The 17,782-nt window shown below is 46.8% G+C and overlaps 3 protein-coding genes across 4 annotated transcripts in view; 1 reads left to right on the top strand and 2 right to left on the bottom strand.

Moving 5' to 3' along the window:
* The window catches only part of col2a1b (collagen, type II, alpha 1b), a 39,456-nt gene extending 34,664 nt beyond the window's left edge, over positions 1-4,792 (top strand). For both annotated transcript variants that reach the window (XM_076025305.1, XM_076025304.1), the window contains 6 exons: positions 158-211; positions 309-416; positions 1,483-1,771; positions 1,865-2,052; positions 2,159-2,401; positions 2,977-4,792. In XM_076025305.1, coding sequence (XP_075881420.1) covers positions 158-211; positions 309-416; positions 1,483-1,771; positions 1,865-2,052; positions 2,159-2,401; positions 2,977-3,123 — 1,029 coding nt within the window. In that variant the 3' untranslated portion in view covers positions 3,124-4,792. The remainder of the gene's footprint in view (positions 1-157; positions 212-308; positions 417-1,482; positions 1,772-1,864; positions 2,053-2,158; positions 2,402-2,976) is intronic.
* A 1,812-nt stretch (positions 4,793-6,604) lies between these two features.
* On the bottom strand, positions 6,605-13,466 carry LOC142887565 (leucine-rich repeat-containing protein 3-like). The gene is made up of 2 exons (XM_076025303.1): positions 13,299-13,466; positions 6,605-10,369 (listed from the first exon to the last, which is right to left on the bottom strand). The coding sequence occupies exon 2, from the start codon at positions 10,290-10,292 to the stop codon at positions 9,441-9,443; it is 852 nt and encodes a 283-aa protein (XP_075881418.1). The 5' UTR covers positions 10,293-10,369; positions 13,299-13,466; the 3' UTR covers positions 6,605-9,440.
* A 3,493-nt stretch (positions 13,467-16,959) lies between these two features.
* The window catches only part of myg1 (myg1 exonuclease), a 17,567-nt gene continuing 16,744 nt past the window's right edge, over positions 16,960-17,782 (bottom strand). The window contains exon 7 of the mRNA XM_076025302.1: positions 16,960-17,515. Within this exon, the coding sequence (XP_075881417.1) occupies positions 17,326-17,515 (190 nt within the window). The 3' untranslated portion in view covers positions 16,960-17,325. The remainder of the gene's footprint in view (positions 17,516-17,782) is intronic.

The following is a 17,782-nucleotide window of genomic DNA, read 5'->3' as shown; positions in this document are numbered from 1 at the left end:
AAACTTAAAATTCTGCTCTCTTAAATGTGTAGAATAGTAGAATTTAAAGCCAGAACTGAACAAATTGGCCTTGCCCATAATGTTTATTTTTATATTTATACGTGGCATTAAGACGGTCTTCAAAAGTCTGACTAATGTCTCAATCATATCTGTTCAGGGTCAATCTGGAGACCAGGGTGCCACTGGACCTTCTGGACCTTCTGGAGCAAGAGTGAGTACCGGTGCTAGTAGAACAAAACAATCCATGTCCACTGTCAATTTCAGTGCCTGTCGATGCTGAGCGCTTTCCTCAATATCTCAATATACAGGGAGCACCAGGACCCGTCGGCCCCTCTGGAAAGGATGGAGCCAACGGTCTGCCAGGACCTATCGGACCCCCTGGACCTCGTGGTCGTGGTGGAGAGAACGGTCCCGCTGTGAGTAAAACGTCAACTTTCACACTTCAGTCATGAAATGCCGCCGCCGTACCTTCCACACCGCCGCAAATCATTTTTTCACGCTAATTTCACCGGAAGAACGCCGACACATTGGGAGAAGTTGCACATTCAGAGTCAGAGCCCGAATAGCAGGTGCAATCCAAGCTGTTGTTGACTGGTATGGCGCTCAGCAGCGTCAGGAGCCTTTTTATGCGCCATATGATGTGACGCACTCACACATACTACTGTTTATATTCACCAAAGCTATTTATATCCCTTCTTTCCTCATTCTGTGTACGTAGGATGAGTGATTGCATAGTCTGTTGCAGACGCTGATAAATAAAGCCTGATACGACTACAGTGTGCACTAGGGGTGGGGAATATATTGATTCTTAGATTAATCGCGATTATGGCATTGCCAATTAAGAATCGATTCACAAATTTAAAAAAAAAAACATTTTTTTTTAATGAGGCCGGAGGTCATGCACCATACAGTCGCAAAGGGCGAGGCCAATTACGAAGTCTAATGGGACGTTGTTGTTTACGCTTTGGGTAAAACAGTATATGAATCGTGATAAATCGCGATTCTCGATTAATCGCGATTAATTGCATCGTAGCCCTTGGAATCGAATTGAATCGCCAGGTACCTAGCGATTCCCACCGATTCTGAACGATTTATATTAACACAAGCATCAGGCACTAAACCTTTGGGAAAACTTTGCATTCAATCGATATTTGGCTCACAGTTCTTTTCTGGGATGAGATTGTAGCAATGTTTGGAAACTTTGGTAAGTCAGAACTTTGTGCACGTATCAGAATTGTGATGCCATTCTGGCAAAAGGTTTGCACACAAGCACAGGCAAGTAAAGCGATGCCACTTGTATCACGGAACAAAAGCGTAACTAAACAGAGTCAAAAGGACAGATTGCAAAGCAGACGGCAGACTTTCCTTCACACATTGTGGCAGAGAGAGAATAAGCGAGAAATGACACTACGCAATGTGTGAGGACGGCGCAAACCTCGAAATCTGAAAATAACACTGGTGTTGTTCTTCCTTTCCTACCAGGGTCCCCCAGGAACTCCTGGCCCACCCGGTCTACCCGGACCTCCCGGTCCTGGCATCGACATGTCTGCCTTTGCTGGCCTTGGTCAGACCGACAAGGGCCCTGATCCTATGAGGTACATGAGAGCCGACCAGGCCTCTGGAAACCTGCGTCAGCACGACGCCGAGGTCGACGCCACTCTCAAGTCCCTGAACAACCAGATCGAGAACATCCGCAGCCCCGAGGGCTCCAAGAAGAACCCGGCCCGCACCTGCAGGGATCTGAAGCTCTGCCACCCCGACTGGAAGAGCGGTGAGTGACGGAGGAGAAGAACTGAAAGTACCACCAGTGTTTATGAAATCTCGTCCATAAAACCAACATTTTTTTTCTCCCTCTTCACCGCAGGAGAGTACTGGATTGACCCCAATCAGGGCTGCACCATCGACGCGATCAAGGTCTTCTGCAACATGGAGACAGGAGAGTCCTGCGTCCACCCCAAACCGTCCAGCGTCCCTCGCAAGAACTGGTGGTCAAGCAAGAGCAAGGACCGCAAACACATCTGGTTCGGAGAGACAATGAACGGAGGATTCCACGTAAGTTTTACTTCCCTTGAGTCGAAACTCCATCCAATCGTCTGCCACAGGTGCTAACATCCCCTTCCTGATTCTCCTTCCTTCCGTTTTGCCCCTAAAAATGCAGTTCAACTATGGCGATGACAGCCTGGCACCCAACACCGCCGCCATTCAAATGACCTTCCTGAGGCTGCTGTCCACGGAGGCCTCGCAGAACCTCACCTACCACTGCAAGAACAGCGTGGCCTACATGGACGCCTCAACGGGCAACCTGAAGAAGGCCGTGCTGCTGCAGGGCTCCAACGACGTGGAGATCAGGGCCGAGGGCAACAGCCGCTTCACCTACAGCGTCATGGAGGACGGCTGCACGGTAAGACGGCTCAGGCCGAGCGGGGGCAATTCCTGGAAATATTTGCGGCGTAGTCAAGTCCAACTTAACCGAGAACCAAGACCAGTTGAAACAAGACCAAGAAGATCAGAAGAAGTTGTTAGGTTTGACAGGGAGCTACCACTTCCAGGTAGAACAGAAGCGTGTGAGCGAGGTCACCCAACTCTTTTAAATAGACGGATCTTATTGGTTGAATTTTGAGAAAGGGGGTGTATATATATATTGAGGCTGCACCAGGACCAGCTTGCATGGGTTTTGAGACCCGCTGGAGACCCCTGGCTCTGTGTTCAGGTCGAGACTGAGACCAATGGTCTCGAGATGGGCCTGCAGACCGGTCGACTGCAACCTGCACCGACCTGAGGAAATACAGAGCAAAATAGTTTCATGGTGTTTTGTTCCTCCTCAAAGCTGTCATCCGTCTCCGGCGGCATTGCCACAACAATTTTTTTTTTCTCTTCAATTTCCCAGCAAGTCAAAAGATCGTCTAACAGTTGTTGTCTCCCTTTTTTTCTTTCTTTCTTTTTCTTTCTTTCTTTCTTTTCCTCCCCGCTGCACAGAAACACACGGGACAGTGGGGCAAGACAGTGATGGAGTACCGATCGCAGAAGACCTCTCGCCTGCCCATTGTGGACATTGCCCCTCTTGACATCGGCGGAGCAGATCAGGAGTTCGGAGTCGAGGTCGGCGCAGTCTGCTTCTTGTAAAGACCGCGGGATGGAACCGGAAGGAGGAGAAGAAGAAAAATGAGAGAAACGAGGGGAGGAAATAAAGAAGAAATATAACGAGAGAGGAGCACACTCAAGATAGAGGAGGAGAGAAACAGTGAAAAAAAACACACAAAAAAAATCGAGACACTTTTTTTTTTTTTTTTTTTAATGGGACTTTTTTTGAAGTAAAAAAAAAAAAAAGTGCTTTTTTTTGTCCAAGTCAAACTCCGTAGGATATCTGCACTGATTGGCACCAGCAACTGTCATCTGTGATTCATCCAGCGTTGCTTTCTGTCAGCTGGCAAGCCCCTCCCCCGCCCCCGCCCCCGCCCCTCCTCCTCCACACGCGCAATCCCAACCCCAGAACCCCCTTTTATTTACCATAGGTGAACGGCCCGCCAAACCCTCCCCGCCCCGCCCCGCCCTGCACCTACCCTCCCCCCCACCCGCACACACACATAAGAGGAAGTCTGAGGAGAGGAGAGAGGAACATACCAGGGAACGAGAGAGCGGGAGCGTGTTGGTGTTATTTATTTATTGTGTAGGTTTTGGTCCCGGGTGTGGTCGGACTGAGTTGATCGCTAAGCAAAATAAAGCCCACTGACACATCGTTAAGGGAGGGAAACGAACAAAAAAAGAAAAAAAGAAAAGAAACATTGTCCAGCAGCTTCTTGCTTCACTTCCTCCTCTTTTCTCAACACTACCTTTTTTTTTTTTTTTTTCCACAACAGCATGCGTACTTCTTTGAAACCAAAAAAACTCTAGCGACAAGGAAAGTGCAGGTGTTCCTATTTCTACTGCTGCAGTGTGTATCATCAAGTGTATTATAATAAAAATCAATGGTGCTATTGTTGTTAAACAGTCTTTATTTTTTAACAACCGAAAGAAAAACTCATGCGTGTGTACATATATATATGTACACGTGTGTATGCATATATATATATACATATATATATACGGACAGATTCTCTCGGAGAGCCTGTCGCCCTGGTAGCTTTGACTTCAGGTTGATAAATGTCCCCGCCTCACCTCACCCTCCTGCTTCAACACCCCGCAAACAAACCCTCGCCCTAATGAATTTTTAACCAACCCGTCTAATATGGCATCCATACAGCTTTTTCCAACCCTCTAAAACGTAGTTCTCCCTATGATGTTCCAAAGCTACCTCAATCTCAAAAAACAAGACTTCACGAAGCCACCGAAAACCTTCTTGCCTCTTCGCATTATCTACGCAAAAAAAAAATATTTTAAGCAAATATTTATGGGCCGAAGTGTTGGACCCTGCGCTTGGTCATAAAAAGCCTCTGCGGCCCTGATTTGCTGTTCCCGTTACCCCTCAGTTCCCCTCTACGTCGTCCCCTTTCATCCCCTCACATAGCGCCTGCCCTCTGCCTCGGCTCTCACACACACGCGCACACACGCAAGCACACACACACACACAAACACACACACACACACGCACGCACTCACAAACCAAAAGGATTCAAGGCATGGTTTCTGCAGCCGCAGCGCAGAGGGCTCATTTGTGTGAGGTTGTGTATATTTTTTATTATTAATAATAGTACTATTATTGATAATAATAGCATTATTATAATATTATGATCATGACTTGTTTTTGTTACGTCTTAATTAATGTAAATTGGAAATAAAAGACAAAACCAAGTAATGTGCTGACAGTGACGTTTTCATTCATTCCCTTTATCCATATTCTGTTTTCTGTTGAGCAATATCCGGGGCAATGTTGCAGATAAGTCCTCAAAGATTAGCAGAATTTGAACCGGAAATCAATCGTAAACCTTTAACTGTGCCATGATCCTGTTTTGCTTCTACAGGGAGAATCTTTGGAGAAGGTTCAGCATGGGGACATTCTAATCTATGTTGATCTGTTCGACGAAAAAAGGGAAAAGGTTTCAAAAGGGCACTGTAAAGATTAAAAGTGCTTTTCATATTTATATATATATATAAAGTAGTTTCTTCAAAGGTCTTTTTAATCGTTTACTCGGAACAAAAGGGAAAGTGGACACAAAGCCCTGACCCCCAGAAAGGGGTCAGACATTCATTTCATTCATGTTATTTGCAGACCTTTTCAGTCTAAACGCAGTCGGCAGTACAAGGACTGGATGTTCAGATGTCTAAGTGCTAAACGCAATTCTTCACTGGTGATGACAAGTTATATTACTTGGATCAGTTAGATGAGAAAAGCCGGCTCTTTGGGCTCCCAAACGGCTCTTCATTTTACCACTTACGTCTTTTGTAATGCAGCCACATTTGGACCTCTTTGAGCTTGTGATTTGTATGTTAAATTATTTATAAATGATCACATGATTACTCAATAAATCAGGTGTACTGACATATTCAAAGATAATGTTTTTGCAAAGCATTCATAGGCCAGTGTAACTCTGAAACCTCCCAGGGAACACAGATAGAATTGCAATTAAAGCTGCAAGCAGCGGTCATTGAGTCCGCTGCCATTGTCGACACGAAATCTCTCAATAAGTATTCCGTGGCATGATTTGGAGCATGTTCAGTGGGCGAAATATGTACTGAAAAACGTCTAATTACTCATATGTGTAAGCAAATTACGCAAATTGTGCACTTCCTGTTTGTTTTCAGTGAAGGTTGTCATGTGTGACCTAGGCCTTGTTTGATGACTCTAGGACACTCCTAATGGCAAAGGCAGCCATGTGAGTGTTGCAGGCAGATCCTGCAGCAGCTGCGCAATGTCTCCCCTCTGAATCAATAGCAGAGGCTCGCTGATAGTTTAGTTTTGAAACCTGGAAGACAAACACTTGCGTATCTGTTTATTGAACTGTTTTAACATACTATATAAACACTTCTAGCTAGCCTATTTCTTAGTGAAATTGAAAAAATAAAGATAGCTGGAAGCTATGGGTCCAGAAAATATAAATATGTCACAGTTGAAACATACTATAGTATGACTTCTACTATAGTATTTTTTTTCTGGACCAAAAAAAACAAAAAAAAAACACTAATCAGCACAAAACTTATCAAAATGAACATTCCTGTCATAGTTTGGCATGAGGAGTGGTAGAATTCAAAATCTTAACGTGTCCGAAAATTAAAAAAAATTCAATTTTCCTGGCGACAAAATAAAAAACTTAAACAGTCTGAAACTCACCAGAATGACCATCCTGACATAGTTTAGCATGAGACATACTGGTACGATGCAAAATCTTGTCTAATCAACATACTTTAGTTTTTTTTGTTTGTTTGTTTTTTTTAATAAGAATATACTTTAATCAATCAGAAACTCACCGAAATGGCCATCTCATCATATTTTAGCATGAGACGGTGTGGTAGAATGCAAAATCCCAACCGAAAATTGTAATATCAGCTTGTCCTGTGGGTAAAAAAAAAAAGAAAAAAGACTTTAAACAGCCCTGGGACAATATGTGGAGTTCAAGCATCCAGTTAAACTCAAAACATTAGATAAACAAAGTCAGTCTCACCAACGGTACAAGTTTATCCACAGACAGTTTAATTCTGAAACTCACAAAACACAATTTTCCAACCTTAAACCCCTGGTCTCAGCCAAGTCCGGGATGAACAATAACCAGTAATTAGTACATTAACAATATGGGTCCCTCATAGTTAAACACATTCTAATTCTATTGCCCAATATTTCCTGCCGCTGAGAAACAAAGTTTGACAAGAACCACATTAAACATATCACAGTTCACAGAAACGTCCTACTCAGTGTTTTGGGTTTTTAAACCTTTGAGCCAAATAACCAGCTAAAATGGATGTCGCGAATGTTTTACGGACCTCTCAACCATTAGAATGGCAAAAACAAACAACGTGTAATACATCAATCACAGAGAGAGGAGCCAGACTAAAACCAGACTAGTGTCGAGTGCAAAGCCTGCAGTGCACAACATTTCCTTCTGGTGAGAGTGATTACACAGTCGACGACATGTTATTATGTTTGTCCCCATTAAGCTTGATTTTCTACTAAACCGGTTCAGTAATGCTTTGGTTTTCCACCTCTACTTACAGCTGGTCAATCTATGTTTTAGCTAAATGCAGCGAAATGTTTCTCCACCGGTTGAAATGCAACAGGATATCATGACTTCAACTGCGGCGGAGCAAATGTGTTGCTTATTAATAGAAACAAGTTTCTAAAGTGAAGTACCCTATATAATGTCAAAGGGGATTTTCTTGGCTGTAATAGGTCACAACAAGTGTGTGAAATAGTTTGGCAAGGCTTTATATGCTGTGGGGGATTGCGGATTACGGCGGAAATTGAACCTTCTCTCTGAACGTCTGGAGCGTTGAGCTCCATCTTGATCATCAGCGGCAGCCAGGATTCACCGGTGACGGAAACAAGAAGCTGACAACAGGAAGTGTCAAAGCTGACAACAGGAAGTGTCACGCTGTTACCAACTTCACCTAGTGGCACAGAAGACCTCTCATTCGCGCATTTAGAATTTGACAGTTTATCCGATTGTCTTCCACATATTCTTTTTTTGAAAGGATTGCACGAGGAGTGCTCTAGTCAGTTCCGAGCTCGGATGAGTCAGTTTGGATGAAATAAAATGTCACACACAGACGATTCCTAACAGTCAAAGAGTCAAAAAAATATCCTGGAAGACAGTTTCTTATATGTCTCTGACCTGTTGTCGGTTAAAATTACGTTTAAAAATGGAGGAGTAACAAGTAGGTTAAAGGTTAAATCCATGCTAACGGTCATGTTGTTGACTGCATCAGGTCCATCATGTGTTGGTCTAACACTCAAAGTCCAACCCTTGATGCAGAGAGCCAAGCAGGGAGGCAGTAGGTCCCATTTTGGCCTAACCCGTCCCCGGACTGAAGGCTCACTTTTTTTGGGTGTTTTTTTTTTATTGGTACTAGAGGCTGAGACCAAAACATTACATTCACCGCATAACAGTGATAGATGAGGAAAGCCATTGTGTTAGGGGCATTATCATTCTGAAGAGGAGGGTATCAATATCCACCCTAATGTTGAACAAGTGAAACAGTTCAATAAATACAAGAAATATTACCGCGACAATCCACACTTTGCAAACGACAGTTAATCTTGCTCACACAAAACACGGAGGACTTGGGACAGTGATTAATGGCAAATGCGCATTAGCTACGTGAGACACCTTCCCTTTAAAGAGCAACGCTTAATACACCCACTGCAGACACTCGGTGTGATTAGACTGCTGATCCAGTCGGGTTGTGTTCCATTAATGCACAGTGAGGGAGACGGTGCACAACAAGGAGGGTTATCATGGATGGTGTCAGCAAAAACATTCCGTTACGGTAAATAACTCAACGAAATGTCAAGGCCTTGATGAGAAATCCTCAACTAAACGATTCAAAGCCATTAAAAACAGACAAATGAAATGGAAAAAGCTCGACCAAACAGACAACTTGAAGATCAACTAACAGCTTGACTCGGGACGAGTGGCTTTTGTCTGTTATAACAGCCCAAGTCTAAATCTGGATCCGAGAGCTCCCAGTGACAGTTACCACAGATGTCCAGATATTTTAGAGCCGACTGTTGCCGCTTGGAGACAAAATAATTCCTTTCCCCTCTCTAATGGCTTCCTGAGAGTAAATTTAGATTGGCCGTCCTCGACTCTCACTGAAACAGGTGGCCCAGTGATGAGGTTCAGGAAAGATTGGCTTTCGAGGCCTGTAATTACAGTTTATAATGTAAAAATAATGTGACAACGCACAGAACGCCACAGACTTGCACAACACGCATGAACACAAAGTCACCGGCGAAACAATTAGAGACACAACACTTGAGTTTTCACTCCTCATTGACCTTATTATCGCACTGCGGCTGATTAGTGCTCTTCGAGTCTTCATTAAGGGTCAGTTGGTCAAAGACTTCTAATTAGAGCTTAATGACAGATAAAAGAGGCCAGTCTTGGTGGGAGGCATGGTGGGAGAAAAAAAGAATTGTCAGGGGAACAGAGGCAGACACAGGGTTACCACCGTCACCTCCCTTTGTGTCTGCGCTTTCATCTCGCCAACATTTTTCTTTGCCCATTTATCTCCATGAAACGCTCGTCTTTCCTTAGATGGAGGGACATACAGTTGGTGAGGAACACACCAGCACTAAGGCTGTGAGACTACAAAATAAATACATAAATAAATAAGTCAATAAATAAATAAAGTATTGTTGCAATCTCAACACACAGCTGGGAACGGTTCACTCCCTGTTTATCAGCTACAGGGAGTGCATTTAAATGTTTATCTGCCTCCAGCCGGTAAAAAAAATAAATAATCACAAGGATTATAATTTAAATTGAAATCACCAGCCGAGCATGAACATCTCAGAAACCAGTGCTTAGCGTGTCAGTCTCCGTGGGGGTCTTCCGTGGGCTCGGCAGGCTCTTCAGGTACTCCAAATGCCTGCGGGCCTCGGCTTGGTTCTGCCTCACGTAGTACACCACGTACACGATGACCATGAAGAACCACACGAACATGGTCACCAGCATGGCCACGTCGGTGGTCTTCCTCTGCAGGCTGCAGAAGTTCACCCCGGAGTCCAGCAGCTTGACCAGCGACTGACCCGAGTGCTCGCCGGGGGAGCCCGGGTCCTCCCAGCGGCTCCCCTCGCCGGGGCCCCTCACCGAACTCTCGCAGATGATCCCGTTGACCGTCTCGGGCTCCAGGTGCAGGGTCTCCATCAGCTCCTGCAGGGCGCAGTCACAGTGCCAGGGGTTGTGGTAGAGGCGCGTCTTGGCGCGGGTGGGGCCGAAGTCCTCCCGGCTGGCCTGTCTCAGCAGGTTGTGCGAGAGGTCCAGCAGACGCAGCTCGGGACCCAGGTGGCGCAGGGCGCCCGAGGCCAGCGAGTCGATGCGGTTGTGGGACAGGTAGAGGTCCCGCAGGTGGACCAGCTCCACGAAGGCACTCTCGGGAATGTTCCGGATGTAATTGTGGTCCAGGTGGAGGGAGACCGTTTCCGGGGGGATCCCCTCGGGGATCTCTCGCAGCCCTGCGGCTGAGCACAGCACCGTGGCCGTGTCCCAGGCGCACTGGCAGCTGTCCGGGCACTGGGCCGACGCTCGGCCCCACAGGGACAGAAGCAAGAGCGACACGGGCAGCCATGAGCGGCGATGGCCTCCTCCTTCGCCACCTGCGCGCCCGCTGGTGCGTCTCTCCTCACGCCAGCCCGTGCGCATCGCCTCACCATAGCCCCCCGACGCACACTGAGGTCCCAACACTGGACGCCACCAGCGGCTGCTGCACCAGGACCGGTCTGCAAGGGATTGAAGAGGAAAGGTCAGTCGGACAAAAAAAGAGGCGACTGTGTCCGTGGCGCCTGCTGACATGGCAAGGCCTTGGCGCACATGCAATCAAAAATGAAAGGGAGCAGGGGGGGATTACGTTTAGGAGGAGAACAAAGAGGAGGAGGAGGAGGAGGAGGAGAAAAAGGGTCAGTGGGTAAAAGGATAGACGACAAATGAGATTAAACACGATTTTTTTTCTGTTGGATACCGCACAGGGAGAGACAGAAACAAAAGTACCAACTGCTCTGCTCTGCTTCTGTGCAAAAACACACAATCTGTGTATAGCATCCTAGATGGCATGATATTTAAGGGTGGGCCAGGGCATCATAGGGAGAAAAAAAACGGAGGGACAAATGAGACAGAGCAGCTATTGATGACCTTAAGTGATGCATTTCTTCTGGCCTTAAACAGACACACCTGGAGGCTTGGAACCCAGCAGGGTGTTTAGAGATTTGAAGAACACCTTCTGCTTCAGTGGGACGAGACGAGAGACGGCCCGCAGAAGAACAAACCAGGCTGAAAGAACTGCCACCTCGTTCATCTGTGAGCGGTGTCAGAAAGACTGCCACTCCCATATTGGACTTTACAGTCACAAGAGGAGACGCTCCAGCCAGAACCCGAAGCGCTGATCCAATGGTCCTATGGGACTTCGGAAGCCCACTTTGAATGTTTTTTGAAGGTTGAGCATTATGAGCACATTCATCATGGTCGTAAAACATGTTTGAAATGGTCATTATCGCACGAGACAACCTTGTGAAAGTGGTGGATGTTTAATACCAGCAATAATGTTCCTTTCCAGAACCTTAACCTTCAATATCTCCTACGACGCGTTGCAGCATTTTCATCTCAGTTTTTTTTTTTTTTTTACGACTGGTGGTTGCAACATGAAATATAAGCCAAGAGCCCTCAGACCCAGATTCCTCCATAAAGCACTGCCGTCCCTTTGACGCGGATGTGTGAAACATTGTGAGTGATGAGCTTTTAACACGTTCGCATCCACCACTCATAACCCTCCATTGGGTTTCCAAACTGGATAATGAATTCCACAATATGCTTTAGCAAGCAGTGTGAATTTGACTGCGCTCAGAACAACATTAAAGGCCGGGAGAAAAGCATCACTTGAAGTCATCAATACCTTCCCCGTCTCATTTATCCCTCCGCTGTGATTCTTCTTTTTCTTCCCATGACGCCCTTGCCCCTCCTTAATCATAATTCGGGGGGAATGGAGGGAGGGCAGGTTAGACAGAGAGTTGCGATCGATACCTCAACTGATGCCTGCTGCACTATTAACGGCGAGAACATCAATCCTGCCCGTGTCCCAGCATGTCAATAAGTGACAGAGGTGAAAAAACATGGGAGCCAGACCCGTCTGGGTGTCTGCACCCGATGGCGCCTCCTCCAACCAGAGGAGGTGGAGTCTTCCAGTGATGGCGAGTAATCTATTACTAAGTAATCCACTACTGTAATTAAACTATGTTTTACCAAAAATGCTAATTATATCACAATTACTCTATCAAGTAACGATTGCATTACTTTTCTGAAATATTTTGCAAGCTAAAAATGTCTTATTATCCAGAAAATGTCTGAAATTTAGACAAACGACCGAAAACTACGATGTCGCAGATTGATGACAACGTCATTGATGAAAGCAAGCATGGCGGCCGCAAAAGAAAAAACAGCGATTGCGTTTGATAGCTGGAAATAAATATTATTTTGAGTTCATCTGGTCTAAATCAAAGACTATTGTGGTTTGTTGTAAGTTATGTGCAGGAAACGAGATGTTTTCAAGTGTCACTTTATCTTTTAGTCATCTAAAGTAATTAGTAATTGATTACTCATGAAACAAAGTAGTTAAAGAAGTAATTAGATTACTTTTTAAGGAGTAATCAGTAATCAGTAGTTGGATTACTTTTATGGAGTAATCCCAACAACACTGTTTACATCCAATGAGCCAGACCATCAGATGATTTTTATTTATTTATTTTTTTAATCTAAACTTCCATCTGCTGCCTCTCTGCAACCATGCACTTCCGATCCAAGTTCCTATCAGGTGTTTCCAAGCGCGATGCTCTGGCCGCAAAAATTGAAAAATTTCTCATTGGATTTGTTTGGAAGAGCCTCCTCTTTAATAACAAGCGGTCGCTTATACTGCAATCGCCACAGTGTGGGCGCCACCGGCTCCCTGCGCACATCCTGAAAGGGCTTCAGCCCCCCATTAGCACCGACCTAGATTTGGGTGATGATGAGCCCGGAAAGGTGAGTGACAACCCAGTGCCACGTCCATCAAGTATCTGGCGCGCGGAGGTGAGGGTGCACCTCATTAAACGCCCCGATGAATATGCAGACAGGATAATTACCAATTATCAATAATTGTCATCTTTAGAGTAATGAACACATACTGCCAAAAAAAAAAAAAAAAACACCCAACGCCAATCCGTGTGACTATAAATAAAGAATAATTTAATATCGAAAATAAGAGTTTAAATTGATAAGATTACCAAAGCTGCGCCCCGTATCTAATTGTTCATAAAGCAGATAACAATCATAAAATGATCTGCAGTCGAAGTGGCTTAAACGAGGTGCTTGCTTTTGTCTTTAGGCATCAGCGTGTGGAACAAGTCAAGCAGCGATTCTAAGACGTTAAAACCTTTTTCCCCCCCCTTTTCTCTTTAGTCCGAAACAAATCGGATTCACTCCGCACTTGGCAACTCACCAATCCCGTTTAGTTTGCGGTGCGCGTGAGGAGGAAAGCCTTCACGAGCCGTTTGGGGGACAACGAAGGTTTCCGCATTTATGGCAACAACAATAAATAAATAAATAAATAAAAACAGCCGTGCGTAAATTAACAAACCGACAGATAAACGCTATTCGTTTGTCCCTTTTGGCGGCTCGACTCACCTGTGAGACGAATCCGGGAGGCTGCAGAAGTTCAGGCGCACTTTCTCCACGGAGCAGCGACAGTCACCATCCTCTCCGCCGGCGTGGACGCGCGTGAGTGAAGATCATCGGCGGACACCGCTGGATCCGAGTCTCGCCGCCCGCAGCTTCATGGCAACTAAAGATGTGGGGCAAACTGTCCCCCGTCTCTCTCTCTCTCTCTCTCTCTCTCTCTCTCTCTCTCTCTCTCTCTCTCTCTCTCTCTCTCTCTCTCTCTCTCTCTCCCCCCTCCTGTGATGCTCTGCTCCGAAACACCGACACAAGGAGGCTGGAGCATCATCACTCCTCCTCCACCTCCTCCGCCACCACCATGCAGCGACACCATCAGTCTTCCCAAGGAGACACCGGTTGCATCAGTGCACGATATTAACTCTGTTAGCTGGAGGTGTAATTAGATTCGTACAGTCGTCCCTTCCTTCCAAATTGGATTGTGTCCCTGGCAGGTATTGTTACAGGTGCACGCACGCCGCGCACGCACTCGCACACAAACACTCGCACACAAACACAAACACACACACACACACACACACCACTGTAACCGATACGTGCAATGTCACTGGCAAAGCTGCGGGATCAACCTTTTCCATTACAGGTGGCTGCAGTAGGACGAGCGGCGTGGTGGAAAGTGAAGCGCTGAGCAGGAGGATCAATCTTCTTCTCTGGTGTTTTCTTTTGACAGGTATACAGCGAGAGGTCAAGCCGCGAGTGACCCCTGTCTAGGCGCTGACGGGGAGATCAGAGATTATTCTATATATATATATATATGTTTAAACCGTGATGCACAAAGAGGCATTTGTAACATGTAAACAGAGAGTGGAGCAGCTATGAGCACAACCGGATGCATTTAACAGCAGAGGAGAGGCTGCGTCTCCTTGAGACCCACACACTTTACCAGGGTTACAATTTCCATATAAAAAATAAGATATGCGTGTGTGTGTGTGTGTGTGTAATATGTATACACACACACAGCGGTGCAAATGTTACATGCTGCATGTTGCATTGCTAATGTTATTCATGGACTTTCACACACGTGCGCGGCGTGGCCTTCCTTCTTGCCCTCTTTGGAGCAATGCGTGTCAATCTAGTGAGGAGCTCCGAGGAGATCTCACACAGAGTCTTCAGCTTGTCCTGCGGAAACAAAACGCATCCTTTTTGCTCCGGTCAAATTAAGATCCAGAACGCCGCGAGCGGAAGGCGATTTTTTTTTTTTTTTGAGCAGCTTTTCGCAACGTTTTTTTCCCCTTCTTCTTTTTTTTTTTGTTGCCCTTGATACACTATTGTCTCCACGGTTGCCAGAGGAAACGCAGGTGATTTCTGCAGCATTCTCGGAGTACAAAGGGTTGCGTGATGAGACAATACGGCGCACGGCAGGGGGGGGGAGTGGGGGGGTGGGAGATGGAGTCGACCTCCCCTCTCCAAATGTAGCACGTATTGTTTTTTTTTTGTTTTTTTTCCTTCGCTTTTCCAGGTGACCAAGAAGACAAGCGAGAGATTTGGCCTACGTGCAGCGTGCATCTTCTAAAAAAAAAAAAAAAGAGGATGCAGTCAGCTTCCAAGATGGAACAGATTGGCGACGACAACTCTGACAATGTGAACGTTCACTCCTGCAAGAGCGAAAACTGACAGAGCCATAGAGACATTCTTAAACCAATGCAAGCAGCAAAAATAATATATATACTTAGTGTAAAATAATAGATAATATATATCACTTGCGGACATGTTTCCGTTGGTTCGGCTTGACTATCATCCTTGCTGCGGAGAACAGAAATGCGTTCCCAGTAACGCCTGCCGGAGGAGGAGGACGAGGAGCGAGAGCGAGGAAGATAAAAGCAGGGGAGCTTTTCTTGTAACCATCCCGTCTCCTCCTGGGATTGAAACCACTAACAACAGGTCAGGCTGGGGGCAGGCATACTGCTGAGGTTCCCACTAGCCATTTTTCCAAAGCGGAGGGGGGGAATGTGGGGGGTTGGGGGGGGGGGGGGCACAACTGGGACTTGCCAGGGCTTCGCAGTTGTCTCAAAAAACTGCTTACAACCCAGGATCAACGACGACAGAAGCAGACAGAAAGAAAAAAAAAATCATCCCTGTTGACAGAACAGGGTATTAAAAAAATGTTGCTTTGTGTGTAAATCTGGTGACAGGAGTTGCTGAGTTTGTCGGGGGGGGGAGAGAAAAGCAAAGCATTGGCAGCCCGGGGAGGAAAATAAAAATCCCTCCCAAAAGTAGATACGTCTTCTCGTTCCCAGCGCGCGGCACACGAGAACGATGATGAGCAGGCCAGAAATTGTGCGCGTAAGGGTAAAAGTGCGGCTGGGAAGTCGGGATCAATACGTATTACACTTTTGCCGCCCCTTCCACTTTGATTTTTCTCTCATCGCGGCCGCAATTACACGGAAGTGGCGAATACAGCGTTGCCTTTTAGTGCTTTCAGCGAGTTAAACGCAGAGGAGGGGGGGCAGAATACGGTCTTCTGCTCTGTCTCCCATGGACACCAGGCAGCATTTTGCCGTGGTTTTTAATGAGAATGAGTGCCTGTTAAAAAAAAAAAAAAAAAAAAAAAAAAAAAGCAGACCCGAATCTGCATAAATCAGAAAACCTTGGCTCGGGTCCAGCAGATTCCACACCGAGTGTGTAACACCACTAACATGCCTGCATGCACGGGCGATTATGAACAGAGACGGTGCGGAAAATAAGATGCAAGACGCAGCGCGCCGCGGCCCAAGTTATTAAAAATAGCAGAGCCGGAAGGCGGGAGTGGTGGGGGGGCGGGGGACAACTGAGCTGACGAAAATTGAGAGTAAATATAGATTAGCTGTGTCATTACGCCGCGGCGTGTCACCCGTCTGCGTTTTTACGCCATCAGAAGTTTCCGTATGTTGCCCGCGTGAGTCACAGCCATCCTGAGAAGGACCGGAGCTCCTTCCGCCGCGGCGAGGAACAAAAGGACGGCAATAGAGGGAGAACAAAGAGAGGCGGCGAGACGTACTCCCGACTGAAGAATTAACAGTCCGCACCAATGAATCACATCAGCAACAAATGAACAAGGGGGGGAGAAACATAGGAAAAAAGATAAAAGGGAAGCAGAGAAAGACGAGCAGCATGGAAGAAGGAACAGAAGATGAATTATTAGTTCTGCGACGTCCCATGTTTGACACGGACGCTGATGGAGGGAGGCAGAAGCCATTAAATAGTCGGGCAACATGTTGGGCAGAAGGCCAAGCAGGCTTGGGGAAAAAAAAAATTCAAGGCACATCCTTCAACTTTATTACGGGGGAAATTGAGTGGTCAGTCCCACGGCTGCCGACCTCGTCGCGTCTGAAAATGCAATTTTGCGGAATTAACCAGGCCTTATTATCGACGCTTTGATGTGGGAGGAGGAGGCGCCGAGCGAGGCCCCCGTCGCTCTTTTGTAGCAACTGCATTTAATGTCACGGGGCGGCCGATCAAACGGAGAACCACCGACCCACCAGATGGCTCGCGTGGATTGACGGCATGAAAGCCGAGACCGCCGCCGCCGCTCGCGGACCTTTTGAAGACACTTGTTGCAGAGACGGACACCGCCGAGCTCAACTCCCGCCCGAGCAGCGATAAGCCGCCGTCACCAAAAAAAAAACACAAAGCATTCTGGATCTTGGAGCAATGGGCCTTTAATACAAAGTATTTTATTACGAACAAAGAGCCAAACAGCCGATATCTACATCAACAGGAAGTGAAGAAGACATTTGGACAGTGTTGGAAAGGAGGTGCTGAGGGAACTGGCCCCCATGCCACCTGGCTGCCCTTTCCAATTTGCAAAGGCGGAGCAAAACAATATTAACCCCGGCTGGGACAAAAACAAGCAAGGCGAGCTAGCTCAGGAAACGTAATAACTCATCTTTTGTTTTGATTTTTTTCCCCCTATAACTCCAAAGGCGGAGCGCCACCGGGTGACGGCGTGCTGCTGGCCGCCGTCCTCGCCGAACCCCGCCCCCGCCCCCGCCCAAACCCTTCAGCTGTCGCCGTTCGCAGGTGAGCAGGCGGCCGCCTGCAGGGTCCTCCGGGCCATCTCCAGAACGCCTTCCTGGGTCTTGTTCCCGCCGATGAATCCGCTGGCATGGACGAAGATGCAGTCCTTGATCCCGCTGAGCTCCGAGAGCGCTTGGTCGCGGACGCCGCGCCACTCCTCCAGCAGCGACAGCCTGGAACAGGGGAGACAGGAAGGGGCAGGTTGGTTTCCAGATGGACAGAGCGCGGCCAGCACGCTCGCTTCCCGTTGACTCGCTTCCGCAAAGCACCCGGTGGGCCGCGCACACTCGGACACAGCGGATTGAAAAATGTGTGGGTGACGTAACCAGTTCTGGCCCGAGCAAGTTAGGAAGTAAAATCAGTAACATTATGATAATTAAATAAATACATGGAGAGATGTAAAGGGGGGAATCAATGGGAGGAGAAATGTGAATATTCTC

The sequence above is a fragment of the Nelusetta ayraudi genome, unplaced genomic scaffold, assembly GCF_046127955.1.
Source record: "Nelusetta ayraudi isolate G7.1 ecotype Tasmania unplaced genomic scaffold, CSIRO-AGI_Nayr_v1 ptg000017l, whole genome shotgun sequence".
Lineage (NCBI taxonomy): Eukaryota > Metazoa > Chordata > Actinopteri > Tetraodontiformes > Monacanthidae > Nelusetta > Nelusetta ayraudi.
The sequence above is the reverse complement of the archived record's forward strand: the minus strand, read 5'-3'. Positions and strand labels throughout refer to the sequence as shown.